The sequence below is a fragment of the Abramis brama genome (assembly GCF_963993115.1).
Source record: "Abramis brama genome assembly, chromosome: 25".
In the NCBI taxonomy this organism is placed as follows: domain Eukaryota; kingdom Metazoa; phylum Chordata; class Actinopteri; order Cypriniformes; family Leuciscidae; genus Abramis; species Abramis brama.
Window position 1 is genome coordinate 2556814 of NC_139987.1, and position 15540 is coordinate 2572353.

A 15540-nucleotide genomic window follows, 5' to 3' on the forward strand; every position below is an offset into this window, starting at 1 on the left:
CATCTATACATTTTTTTCTATACATTACTCACAACATCAATACACACCTGTATGAATATGAAACAATGTTGGTAATCAAACCACTTGGTTACCACTGACTTCCATTGTTTGTATGGAAAAATGAATTATTGTATGTCCCTCAGAACAAACACAGTCACAGGTTTGGAACGACACGAGGGTGAGTGAATGATGACACAGTTTCCTTCTTTTTTTTGGTGGGGGTTGAAATATCCCTTTAAGAACATGGAATTTTCCATGCATTTCTTTTTCTAGCTTCTAAAACCGGATAAGTCCTCTGCACAGACCCCATGGCCAGCTACAACTCGCTCCCACCAAACACCAGCACTTTTACATTTGCCGATCTTCACGCAGGAGGAACTGGATGACATTTTCTGAATGATACCAATCAACACTTCTGACTTGTGACAGCCTGAATCATAAGCACACCATGTTGATTAGTTTGGCCAGAGATGAACAGGTCCTGGTTTCTCCCAAGGTTTTTCCTCCATTTCTGTCACTGATGGAGTTTGGGTTCGTCACTGTCGCTTGTTTAGTTGAGGACACTTAATATTCAACAGTATTATTGATCTGACTGTTATGAGAACTGAACTGAACTGTTTTCTGCAGAGCTGCTTCATAGATGAACTGAACCCATTTCATAATTGATGATCTTTACAATGTCCCGAATCAACACTGAACTGAACAATGACTCTTTTGTCTTTTTAGAGCTGTTTTACAGCTGAATTGAACTCCTTATGAATCATTAAATCATTATTTTTCTGTTATCACTGTAAAGCTGCTTTGAAACAATCTGTATTGCATAAAGCGCTATGTATGCATGTATGTATGTATGCATGTATGTATGTATGTATGTATGCATGTATGTATGTATGTATGCTTGTATGCATGTATGTATGCATGTATGTATGTATGCTTGTATGCATGTATGTATGTATGTATGTATGTATGTATGTATGTATGCATGTATGTATGTATGCATGTATGTATGTATGCATGTATGCATGTATGTATGTATGCTTGTATGCATGTATGTATGTATGTATGCATGTATGTATGTATGCATGTATGTATGTATGCATGTATGTATGTATGTATGCATGTATGCATGTATGTATGTATGTATGTATGCATGTATGTATGTATGCTTGTATGCATGTATGTATGCATGTATGTATGTATGCATGTATGTATGTATGTATGCATGTATGCATGTATGTATGTATGCATGTATGTATGTATGCATGTATGCATGTATGTATGTATGCTTGTATGCATGTATGTATGCATGTATGTATGTATGTATGCATGTATGTATGCATGTATGTATGTATGTATGTATGCATGTATGTATGTATGCATGTATGTATGTATGCATGTATGTATGTATGCATGTATGTATGTATGCTTGTATGTATGCATGTATGTATGTATGTATGTATGCATGTATGCATGTATGCATGTATGTATGTATGCATGTATGTATGTATGCATGTATGTATGTATGTATACATACATACGTATATATACACATACATATATATATATATATATATATATATATATATATATATATATATATATATATATATATATATATATATATATATATATATATATATATACATACATATACATATACACACATACATACATACATACATACACATATATACAAATTATGTTATCAGCATAATAAGTAGAAAAGTTTAATAGTATAATATATAGACACAAAATATTTGCCCATCTCCTGTCAGTGCTGAATATGAACGAACGTATTTTTGAATAAATTCCTTCCTGTGAGTGTGAAGCCGACAGAACATGCCTGCGGGTTATTAGTTTTTGCTTATCTCGTATGAAAGGCTCTGAGGATCAGTCACCTGGAGGAATGCAGTGAGCCGCGCTGAACACCTGCCGAAGCAGACGTGAACGAGTGTGTGTGTGTGTGTGTGATGGACACGCTGAGATCTACCGCTGGCTGACGGCCACCACACTCCTCAGCTCTCCAGCAGATCCATGATTCATGAAGGTGTACGGATTACAAACTTAAACCTTATCTGGACCTTTTTCTGTGGGAGAGCTAGAGGGAAGGACAGTTTATACATTTCTGACTGGATGCAAGATCTACAGGATTTACAAATGTCTTATTTAAATGCCATTCATAAAATATAATGTTTCTGCACTATGAAACTGTCACACTGTGCGCTGAACACATTGCAGTTAGAAATATTCCATGTATGTTTGTTTATGCATTTACATAGTCCTTGTTCTGTCCTTACACAACAATCAAAACATATTTGCTGTTTATTAACCAGCATATATTAATATTATACATTATATGTGCAGCAAGATTATGGTTAAAACGAGATGAGAGAGCAAAGTTATTCAGACCTCAAACTTTAAACTATGTATTTTGAACAAAATCTGGCCGAAACTAAAGAGTTTGGAGTTTGTTTTGGGGTTTGCAAGCACAAGCTTCCCAGAAAACTCTCCACCGGCTGTTAAATATATTCAAATCTTTTTAGGTTCATTACTTCATTCAGTCCAAAGTTAGACATGAGCAAAAAAACATGAATACACGAGTGCAGAAAAAGTACAAACAAAAAACAAAAAAGTAGGGCTAGGTATTGACACAAATTTCATGATCCAATTGGATTTCGATTCAGATTTCGATCAGATTTGATTTGATATGGATTATTTTGTATATATATCAGATACAGTACATGGCAAATTCTCAAAGAAAAAAATCTCTCTGAACTAATGCTGTAAACTATACATGGGAGTCAGTTTACATTACTAAAATATTGAAGGTTAAAGTTAACCGATCTGTATACAAACAATTAAATTACACTCAAGGTAGTTTTTATAATAATAAAGTTATAATAGGCCTACTAACTTTAAAATTACATTATTTCTACTCCAACTTGTTTTTTGAAAAATAAACATTTAAATGGTGGCTGTCAACTTGACGGATTTATTCAAACATGCATTATATATTGAAGAACATTAAAATCATAATAAATATGTAATATGGTGCTTATATTTAGCTAAATGCTCCTCTCTAGAGTTTTTTGGTCATTGAATATGTTTTTTCTGAGGTAAATGTGACGTTACGTGACATTGTTTACAAGCTGATGTCTTTCCATGGTACTGATTTCGGTAAGTTGTCCTGTCTCTGTTAACATACCTTCTGATGTTCATTGAGATGATGGGTTCACGTGCGCTCCGTGGTAAAGAGTGCCAAAACGGTATTTACTGTTTGAATTGTGTAATAAAATGGACAGAATTTGAAATCTGAGACTTTGTTTCATATCAAACTGAAAACAGGATAGACTAATGGATTCTTGGGATTTAAGAATCGATATCGATATCGTAAAAATGAAAATCTATTAAAATCGAGAAATCAATTTACCCAGCCATACAAAAAATGACTTTAAATTATTAAAGGCTATTAAAGGTTTGCTACTGGTTGGGACTCAAAAACTTACTACTTATACTTACTACTAACCTACTTACACTTCATGATTGTAACTAATAAAGAGTCAAACTAGCTAACAATAACATGTTCTAAGAATGTTTTGCTAATGTTCCCATTGAGTTATGATAAATTATGCTCTCTGAATGTTACAATGTTTTCTTTTAAATGTTTCAAACACATTTGTCTTGGTTATGCGAACATTACACGGGAACATTCAATTTTATCAGTGCAAACATTATGAAAGCATTACAGCTGAATGTCCCATGAACACTCTGAAACAAGTAGAAACATTTCAAAAATGTTAGACGAACGTCCAACTAAAATGTTTCAGAAAAAGCACCATGAACGATGTACAGATAATGTTTTAGTGAGACATCTTTTGAGAACAGTATTAAAGACCAGATGACAGTGAAAGAACGTTCTATTAACATTATTTTTGTTCATAACTTTGAGAGAACATTAGGGAAGTACTGAGAAGGTTCCCTGTTAGCTGGGATATAGGGCTGGTTTTATATATGCTTTCCATAAATGTATATATATATATATATATATATTACTGTGCAAAAGTCTCCAAGATGCTTGAAGAAATCTACCTGCAAAGCTCCCTGAAAAACTATGCGCAAGTGTACCTGGACAAAAGCCATTTTAAACGCAAAGGGTCGTTACACCATGTATTGATTTGAATTAGTTAATAGAAGTTAAATCATAAATAAATTCAATTTGTGATTTTATTTTTGAAAGCATTCTCACTTTACAGCATTTTAGCACAAGTGCAAGTGCCAAACTCCTTGTGCATACACACATCTCACTGGATTATTACAATTAATGGCAAAAAGAATGTTTGGAAATGTAAACTGATATTTCCTACTGACACACTAGGGGGGGGGGATTAACATGCCTAAGATATATATATTGTAGCCCCACTACAGAGATCTGAGGTAGCAGTAACAACAGCTTTTTTATTCAAGCCAAACTAGTCTTGATTTCAACATCTAGTTCACTGGATGTTTGTTCAATGTCATATCTTGAAAGTAATTTTTATTCTACAGTCCTCCTTTTATCCACCCACAACCCTCCCTATGAGCACACAGCTTTCTGACCCTCTTTGGGAAAAATTGCCACACACACACACACACAAACAAACACACACACACAAGTACTGTTGATTAACATCTTACAAGGCACTAGATTAAAGGCATTTTGGTCCACATCAGCTAGAGGATCGGCCATTTCCTCGAGAGGTATTTATGAAGCGCACAGCTGGTTTTCACTCGGCTTCCCCCAGCAGGATTCACACCTAATGAAATATGTTTGTTCCCTTCAAATTTGGACTAAATAAAACACGCTGATGTTTTACAGGTACAGTTTAACTCCTCAGACTAAAATGTCCGAAACACCAATAGTTGTTCCGGCCAAGACTCGCACAGTTACGGAGGAAAGTGGCTTAGAAATGTCTTTAATAACAATAATGATAATCAGCTGCCCTCGTTGAGGCCTTGATATACTCTCTGAGAAGTTCTTTAAACATTATGATTTCCGTGTCAAAAGAGGTGGAGCTCCAGAGCCGGTCATCATGGAGCAACAGCAGTCCGAAGGAGTTTAAGAGTTTTCCGAAAGGTTTGTGCTGGCGAGCCACTTCAAACCACTGAAACAATCTCCAAAACACCCGGGTTTTGGCCAGCTTTTGTTTAAAATGACATCACACCCGTCGGTTCTTCAGTGGTATGATAGTGGTATCAGGATTTTCCTGCATGGGATTCAATTCTCCAGTAGATGTGGATAAATCTGAGCAAGTATACAGGCCTTTTCTCAAAAGCTTATATCATCTTTTATGGCAGAAAAGCAGCCATTTCTCTAATGAAAAACACAGCTCAAGGCAGCCATTTGAATATGTATTTAAACATGAATAAGCACTTTGCTTTTTGTCAGATATTCTATTTATATCTGTCATGCAAAGTGGAAAAAGCGAACTCTGGAATCACCACAGCCGGAGACGCCGGCCAGTTTTCCACCAGAAGACAGCCACATTAATGCCCTTCTCCGAGGAGAGATCAGTGCTGAAGTACTCAAGTTTATTCCGGATCTAGCGCTGGGTGGCCTTCGGAAAAATGTCACCTTGTTGGTTTAATGTGGCGTTTGGACGAATCGGGGTCTTTAAGCTGCCAATGGAAATCATAGGTTTGGGAGTCGGGACAAATTCCACTGAGTCAAGACATCCAGCAACTGGCACTGGGAGAGAGTAACTCCAGAACACGTTTGGCACGCGGCACTGAAGCCGTTCATCACAGGACTGAACGTAGGCCTGATGTAAAATCTGAGCAGATATATAGTCCACTGACGGCCACAAACGTTAAAGGAATGGAGCGTTTGAATAACTTAAACCTAGCTTTAAAAAAATTCCCATTACGAGGTACATGTTGTTACGAGTGCCTATCCACTTTACTCTGGACACAGAAGATGTCCTGGGAATGTGTGCGAAACGTCCCATTCGTTATAGGGAAATAACTATAAGAATGACAAAGTGCAGTACAACTATGTGCTCTACAAACCAGTGCGTTTATGATTTTGATAATAAATTAAAATATGATAACAAATACTAGTTTGCAACAGACCAGCAACAAAACTGACTGTTTTGGTACGGCTAAAATAACTGACTCCAGAAGCCTCGCACATTCAAGGTCCACCCGATCTTGCGTTAAAAATACGGTGGATTTGTTGGCAGAGTTATATCCAAGAAAGAGGTCAAGGATTTCACATTGATAATTGTTTTTATAACCTAAGATACTGCTATATACTGCAGTAATCTATTATCATTAGAGCACTGACACATTTCTTCCTATAAATAAAAGACGTCAGTTATTCCCCCTTGTGATTTTCTAAAGCTTTCTAAAAGTGTCTAAATGCGACTACAGAGGTTGTCGGACATTAACTCTTAAAGTTTTTGGTCATTTTCATAAAAATTTTGTCCCGAGTCGACATTTCATTCGGAGACGTTACGCAGTTTTGATTTATATGCTGTTTATTGTTGATGATCGCGTTATTTTACACCTGCTTACATATGAGATCGCTCGTTTCTGCTTCTTCTTAGCATGTGTTTTGATCTGGAGATACTGCACTTGTTCAGGAGACGTGTGATAGCGCCCCCTACCGTATAAAAGCAAAAACGCAGAAAGCCGGAAAATCTCGTCAATGGCAGCAATGGTAACTTTCACAGCCTCGCTCTTGCAAACTATTCTAACTCAGAGTTTGAGGGAAATGTTTTTAATAAAGCCTGAGAGAGTCGGAAGCTTAATGCTGATGTTGAAGTCATATGATCATTGGTCACAGAGCTCATTTTCTGCAATAATCCAAAAGGGATCCAGAAATCGTGTTGGTTTTGTTGTTGAGGGAACCAGGGTGATGCTGACGTACGGACTGGCCTACAGAAACACATCACTGCAGCGCTCAATAGTGAATACTCTGAATCAGCAAGATCAACAACAACAAACTGCTGATAGGCACACATTAAATAAGAACATGAGAAAGTAGCACTGAAAAAAAAAAAAGTCTACATGATTTAATGTGGTTAAATAAGTAAGAATCAAGTGCGATTCTTTTAAAATTTCTTTCAGGCTTATTCTTACAAACACACGCATTAAGTAGAGCAGGCAGTGAGTTTAATACAACAGAGGAAGGAGGAAGAATGGTGTAATAAGTTAAAGATTACACAGGAAAAGCCATAAACTTGTTTGAATGTCACTGACCTGAATGAACATTTAGAAACATGTTGTTTTCATGCTTCTAAGAGGACCAATGACTCAGTCGACACACTCTTAATTTACCAATGTATAAAACAACAATACAAGAGAGATCGGTCACAGTGTTTATCATATCACTGAGTAGTTGGCCTAATACCCACAATACTTCAGCACAACAACAACAAAAATTATTGTTATCTCATCATGTTTCAATACTCAATACAAAACAACTTTGCAATGCATGTCTACACATTCAATATCCTTCTATGCACTGAACAAACACTTACGCAGAGCGACTTCACACAACCAGCGACAGAGCCACACGATCCTGTTTAAATGCCCTACTCTTACCAAGCTGCATTTATTTGATCAACAGTAAAAACAGTAATACCTTGAAATGTTACACATAGCTGTTTTCTATGTGATTATATAGTAAAGTGTAATTTATTTATTCCATTACTCCAGTCTTCAGTGTCACATGATCCTTCAGAAATCACTCTAATATGATGATTCGATGATCAAGAAACATTTCTGGTGTTGAAAACAGTTGTGCTGCTTCATATTTCTTACTGATGAATATAATGTTAAAAAACAACCTTTATTTGAAAGGGAAATCTTCTGAAACATTATCTCTTTCCTGCAACTTTGATTAATTCAATGCGTCCGACTCCTTGACGAACAGAAGTGTTAAACCAAAACGCCTGAACAACACAACAGCTCTTTTACGACAGCATTGCCGTCACTCCGTCAGTCAGCGCTGCTGTTTTCACTCCGTCCGCACGGATCGGCTCCCTGACGACGCGCCGCTGAGATCTCTTCTTCCTGTGGTCTTCAGCAGTGCTGTTTTCCTCTAAACACCTCTCCTTCTTCTGCAAGGACACTGCGGCCCACTGGGTTCAACTTCTGCTGCTGTGTTTTGATTAGAGATGCTTGGATTAGAGATGCGAGGGTTCAATAATGTTACAAAAACATATTTCCATTCCTCAAGCACGACCACCGACCGCAGAGCTCTTAACTGCTGTGAGGACTACGGCTTGGCAGGCGACGACATATTTCCTCTTTCTGATGTCTCTTTCTATGGACAGCAGCAGAAGCTGGGGCTGATACTGAATCTACACCACTGAGTTTAGTGCTGGGAAAGCAGCACTGTTGAAGACCACAAGAAGAAGACATCTCAGCGGCGCGTCATCAGGGAGCCGATCCGTGCGGACTGAGTTTAGTGCTGGAGTGATGCTGGGAAAACAGCAGCGCTGACTGACGGAGTGACGGCAATGCTGTCGTGACCCCGAAGAGCTGTTGTGTTGTTCAGACGTCTGGGCTTAGTGAGGTTTAACACTTCTGTTCGTCAAGGAGTCGGACGCATTGAATTAATCAAAGTTACAGGAAAGAGATAATGTCATAAAGTTTGAAATAAAGTTTATTTTTTAACATTATATTCATGAATGTACACCACTGTAGGATTCAGCACAGCAAACTCATTCAGTGCAGTTCAACACATGTGTTATCATATTGCAATTGCCATAAAATGGATACAACTCATGTTTAATACCAGTCTTGCTCTGTCTGTCTGTGCTAGTCAGCATAGAGGTCACTTATTGAAATATGTTAACCAACAAAGTGCAGGGTATAAATCTTAACCAAAGTACATCAGCCATTTCTCCCATGCATTTTATTTAGAAATGATTTATTTTGTAATATTCCATTTGTTTTTTCTTCATCTGTTCCTTTCTTTAATCAAATGAAGCAGCACAACTGTTTTCAACATTGATAATAATAATAATAATAATAATAATAATAATGAGAAATGTTTCTTGAGCATCAAATATCATCATATCAGAGTGATTTCTGAAGGATCATGTGACACAGACTGGAGTAATGATGCTGAAAATTCAGCTTTGATCACAGGAATAAATTACAGTTAACAATATAATCACATAGAAAACAGCCAATTTAAATTGTAATAATATTTCACAATATTCCTGGGTTTTTTGGGTTTTTTTGTTTTGTTTTTTTTGCATTTTTAATCAAATAAACACAGCCTTGGTGAGCAGAAGAGACTTAACAATCTTACCAACCCCAAACTGTCCTCAATATCACTTTGTTAGGCTTTAGGTATAATACATTTCTAATAACATATTATATTTCTGAAAGTCTAGTAAACAGCGCAGAACCAAAACTACTTCCTAAATATTACAGACAGGCATGTGGCTTTAATAAAGGCTACAGCGGCTCTGCAGAATGATCGAGATGTCCAACATGAGCATTTCTTCACATGCTAATTGACGAGGCCTTTCCCATGGTTAAATCAGCTGTTTCCAAAAGAATTAAAGGATCAGCTGCCTTACTGCGTTTTTTTTATGACGGGCGCTTTGAAGATTTCCCTCTTGCCCTGGTCAACTCTGGATTAACAGACTGAACTCTGGGTAACTCTACAACCACGTCCAGCTCATTTCACAGCTCAACAGCAGCGCCGCTGACGGGGGTTTGACCGAGAGCCATAAAACACCACAATCAAACGTCTTTCTCTTTGTTTCAGAAATCAAGGCAAGCCTGCTTTCTCTGAGTCGGGCCGTTTTGATGGACTTAATGCTGATATTCTTCAGATGTCATGAACTTTTGTATAAGCAGGACGGTTCGGGTCATATTTCATCCTATAATCAAACAAAATAAAATATGTAGGGTCATTCCTGGTCAACTCAGGGGCCGTTTAAACTTTTTATGAGTTTTGGCCGTTCATTTACACGACAACGGCGTTTTGGGGCCTGAAAATGCAAACTTTTAAAAACGAGTTTCAAAGTGCAACCTTTTAAAAGCGATCCGTGTAAACCAAAAACGTGAAATTGTGCAAAAGTCATGCGCATGTGTCAGACGTGTTCAGTCTGCAGGCGCGCAGTGTGTGCCAGCTCCACCTACTGGCCTGGCATGAGTAATACAGCGCTTTTAGTGTTTTCATGGATCCGTGACAACACTGTCGTCTGTACACGATAAAACACAAAAGAAAAACGATTTAGTACATTTGCCGTGTAAACGTACCCTCAAAACAAAATACCTGTGAAAAGGTTAAAAAATGCAGGTTTTCTCTCTTTTTTCTAGTCCAAACTGTTAGAAAACAGCACAAAAGTTTTTCAGTCTGTAAATTAATTAAACATTAAGTTAATTAAACATTTTCAATGAGATCAGGGTGATGGTGTTGCATGACTTTACTTTCACCAGGCAGTTCTAGTATATCGCGTCCTCTTTGAAGATTTTGTCCCGTCAATGTTATAAAAGCCGAAGTGCGTCCAGACTTTGGAGTTAAACGTGGCAGGGGCATTTATTATTTTACTCACTCTGCTGTCCGCCATCCCGTTAAAAAACTCTTCTTATTAGGCTAGTGAACTCATGTTCACGTTTCCCTCATTCATGAGTTGAGCGCCACCTCGAGGAGCCATGAAGAAGTGATGCTGGGAGCAGGGACATATATTTACAGTGCCTTATTTTACTCATTAAAATATAGATTACGCCAGCGTATGGATTCTCGTATCGCACGAAAAAGGAGAACAATATATCGCCCTATCGATATTTTTTCCCACCCCTAGTGTGCGATATCATGATTCTTGACCGCGGATGATTAAAATGTCTCCACGATCTGCTTTTGAAGAAATATGGTAGTATCGTGCAACAGCGCACATGCTGTTGAAGTCCTGGCCCCTCCGTCTCAACATACTGTACATTCACATCACATAACGCAGAGGCAAATATACACAATATTTACATAAACACAGTCGGTTATGCTTTATGGTCCTAAAGTGACAGCAGCCTAATAAACCTAATAAACCTACCGCCGCTTATCATTAATGCTGATCAAACAACAAAAGACAGAGAGAAAATCACTTAGCCTACTTCATTGATTAACTTTAGTAGCTTTAATAAGAATCAGATGTTTATTTTTACGTTTATTCAATCTCTTGTATGCTACGGTTACACCTACTGCGAAAAATAAATCACTGTTTATTCCATTTGTATATTCTATTGTATTTGTCATGTGCATCTTTGTTCTTATTTTTAATAACAAATATAAAATAATATATTTTAGCCCATCCCTTGGTCTAAATGGTCCGTCACTCTTTTGTCTTTAATATTTTGTTTAAAATAGGGAAGTTAGTTTGGCTGTACTGCTCAGACACTTGCAAAATAGTAAAAACCAACATGAAAAAATCATAAATCATGATTTTCCTGAGGAAAAAAAAAACGTGATATGATATTTTTGCCGTATCACCTCTAGAGGTGATATTTGGAGCCAAATTACAGAGGGGTAAAAATACATTTAGAAAAATCATGGCAGCATCATTATTTTACTAAACAGAGATCGGTAGGTCTATTAGTACAAACAAAATGAACACAAAATTTAAAAATAGTAACAAAATAAATCAAATATGTTCTTCATCCCAATGCAATACTTTGAATAATAAAGTATTCTCTCTTTATATTTTAGCAGGGATCCTGATGTTAGGAGGAGGCCTGAGGCATCAAACAGTGTGAAACCCCTGATGCGGAGTTCAGCCTTACGCCGGCCCCTTCCGTTTTTAATGATTAACAGATTCATTCTGCATTAACATCCAAAGACTCAAAAGTGTAAACATGCAAATGGCTCAAAGGAGCAGGCATTAAGAGCTGAAAGCAACTTGACTATTTAAAATCACAAGCCCACTTCTTCTCAGTCTTTCAGAGTCTGTGGGTTCAGGGACTCTTATTAGCAAGTGAATCGATTACCATGTCAATGGGCTTGTTGAACATCTCCAACACCTTTTTGATGGTTGAAAGTGTGAGCCGGAAGAGGTGAACCTCCTGTGGACAGGCAGAGATGCAGCTGAGAGCGAGCAGCGTGAAGCCGCAGGCCGGCGACGGCCCGACACTACAAACACTCACGCATCTGAACACGCACGGGGCGCTTTGATCGTTTATATCGTCACCTAATGTAAAGTGTATTGTTGCACAGCTCTATAAAGTTTGATATATTTTTTTTATTTGCTTTTATTATAACTGCATACATACAGTACACTCACGTAAAGTACTTTATAGCAAATCTCAACACAGAATAAGTTTTTGCATTCCATAAGTTTACTATATTTAGCTAAAATTACCAAATATATTTTGAGACAAAAGTCTTGTTTATGATTTTCATTTTGAAGTTTTCAAGGCAATTAAAACCAACAATGCATTAAAATTATGGTATTATGGTATGAATTTGGTAGCTTGTCAGAAAAACATGGTTTGGTTCAAATGGTCAATACTAGGCCTATAAATTAAGCTGAGATCACGGATGCTACCATCGTTTCCATCCCGAAACACATTTTTTGAGATATAAACTCACACTTGTAAAAAAAAAAAAAAGAAAAAAAAAAAGGTATGTATTGTTTAGATATGTCGCAAGCACTTTTTAATTTTTTTATTCTGTAGCAAATGTGAGAAAAAACTGTTTTGTTAGATATAAAGTCGCAAGTGCACTGTAAACCCGAATAAGTTGGCAAAACTCAAAAGTTTAGGTAATCAGGTACATCAATTTTTTAATTTAAAGTTAAAGTAAGCAGAACTTTGTGCTCACATATTTTAATTGCTCTTAACTTGAAATATTTGAGTAAGCTAATTCATACACATAAATTAAAATGATCATGTAATCTCAACTTATTTTTAGTAGTGAAAACTTGGCTAGCTTTAACTAGCTAATTCAATAAATGCTACCTTGCTAATTGGTAACACAATGCTTTAGCATAACAAAGCATAGCACTTGCTGAATGAGTACAGCAATATAAAATATTTAACATTTCTGTTCTCAAACTAAGCTCATGCTCCACTCGTCACCATGATTACTTAAAATGTGTCAGTTTTGTGAACAAAAAAAAAAAAAAAAGTTATAAATACTCATAAAAGTTAATTTGACCTAATTTGTTTAATTTGAGTTGGCTCTACTCAAACCAAATAATTATTTTAAGTGTTAGGGTTTACACTTTTTTATTTAGTTTTTTTATTCCGTGCCAGAAACAATCTTCCAGAATATCGTCCTCAATCTCGTCTAAAGAAAAACTGGTCTTTTCTGCCTTCCACACGCTCAAGTATCAAGACCATCTTTAGACCTGGTGCTTCCCCCCCATTCAACTTCCCTGCGTCTCGTGTTTTTAAACACAAAACTGTGTTCTGTGTGAACGAGTGTGTTCAAGTGTAAGGTGAAAACTGTGGTCGTTCACTTGCAGTCTTCAACAAATAGTTTGTGGCAATAGTTGCCAGGCTGATGAAGAAGAATCAGTCACGTGTTGTTGACACACACACACCTAATCAATGAGCCCAACACTTCCACTCGCCCGGCCCACAGGCTCAAGTGCTGGGACAAAGCCTCGGCGCGGGGTGATAAAGGGGTCCCATCCCCCCTAAACCTCCAGACAAATGGCCAAAAGAGCGCAAATTCAAAACAGGAAATTTCAACATCTGTCACACTCCTCCCTGCAGGGAGGGAAATGAATTAACACGTAATCACTCTCTAAATATGCATCTGATTATCTACAGCCAATTTCAGCACACAAACCCATGTAAATGCATTACATCTGATTTAAAAAGGGGAATAATAAAGTTCTTACACAGGCACAGTAAATTACAGATCAAAGTGAAGCAAAGGTGCATTCAGTTACAAATGCTTAGATTAAATGCACTTAAAGGGATAGTTCAAACTAAATTTTTAATTCTGTCATCATTCAGTCACCAGAAACCTTCCCAAATGTCTTTATCTGTTGAACACAAAAGAAGATATTTTGAAGAATATGGGTAAGCAAACAGATGTTGGCCCATTGACTTCCATAGTAGGCTAAGGAAAAAAATACTCAGAAGTCAATGAGGACCAGAAACTGCTTGGTTACCCATATTTTTTCAAAATATATATCAAAATATCTGTGTTCAACAGAGCAAAGAAATTTAAAAAAAAAAAATTTAGGGGGGGGTGAGTTGATGACATGATGACGGAATTAAAAAATGTTGGGTGAACTATCCCTTTAATCTGCTTCCCTTACAGTATATTCAATAATTTTGCAGCAATATAAACACAATATTTAGGTGACAATATAATAAATCCTCATACATTTTCAGTAACAGGAACGCGTATTAAACTACACGACCAGCAAAAACATTTTCCACACTTCTATTATTAATTAACTTATGCACAGACTCTTCAAATGATAAAATTCAGCAGACATTGCTTGCAATAGAAATTAATTAATGCGAGCATACAAATAGAAATCACGTTTATGAAAACTCAGATGGGGGGGGGGAGTGATAATAAAAAGTACTAATTCTAACCTGCATGTGTAAAAGTTGCGAGGAAGATGTATATCGCCAGCAGACGAGCTTGAGTTGTAATCCTCAGTGTGTACATCCTTACAGGGAGCATTCCTCTGGAGCAGCGGGATTCCGGGATAAAGCCTCTCTCTCTCCACAAGTGAGGATGAAAGTTGAGTTTGCGCGTGCGAACAAAGCGCGTTTTCCCGAGCGCTCAAGTGTGCAGTGAATGAAACTGTTTATGACGGTTCGTTTGCAAAACAATAACGCGTTTCATCCCGCTCAGTCGAAAGGTGTTCGTCGAGCGCCGCGGATCCTGTTCAAGTGTCCCAAAAGTCTCCCAACACCACAGTGAGCGAGTAACTCCAACTCCTCGTGACGTAGGATGGATCCGTCCCAAGGGAAAGAAGCGAATTTACGAATCCCACTACGGCAACGGCTCGGCTCATGAATATTCATTAGCAAACGATACCCTCGATTGATTTTGCTGAATAACGAACTTTGATTGGCTCTTGAATATTAACGAGGTCACGTGTCCCGACGCTCCAAGAAGGTTTCCAGGGAACGTCAGCAGGAGTTTCTAGCCATAGTAGGATTAGTGATTTGGGAATGAGATTGGATGGAAGTTAGATCACCTTGGAAAAATACGACACCTGCCGGTGAAACCTTGGGATCAGTCAGTGTTTTCATTCAGAAAGGAGTTGGAAAAAGTAGTAGGCTTTCAGATTGTTACAAAAGCTTTCCATTTCAAATAAATGTTCATCAAAGAATCTTGGAAAAAAAAAATATCACAGTTCGAACAAGAGTTCGTAAAATCTAAAGGAATGAAAAATCAGCGTAATGTTATTCAGAGGCCCAAACTGAGCAAAACTGGCCAAAAGTAAGATGAAATTCTGATGCTTGTAATGTAGCAGATCACTGACATAAAACCATATAAACATCAGTCATCACTCGATATCTCCCAATAATGTCTGAATAAGATATTTAAATGTTTAGTTTAATAAA

General features: G+C 37.3%; 1 protein-coding gene across 1 annotated transcript in view; it reads right to left on the reverse strand.

Annotated features, from left to right (window-relative positions):
• The window catches only part of ror2 (receptor tyrosine kinase-like orphan receptor 2), an 83158-nt gene extending 68246 nt beyond the window's left edge, over positions 1-14912 (reverse strand). Inside the window, exon 1 of the mRNA XM_084105486.1 lies at positions 14557-14912. Within this exon, the coding sequence (XP_083961612.1) occupies positions 14557-14647 (91 nt within the window). The 5' untranslated portion in view covers positions 14648-14912. The remainder of the gene's footprint in view (positions 1-14556) is intronic.
• Positions 14913-15540: the final 628 nt, after the last annotated feature.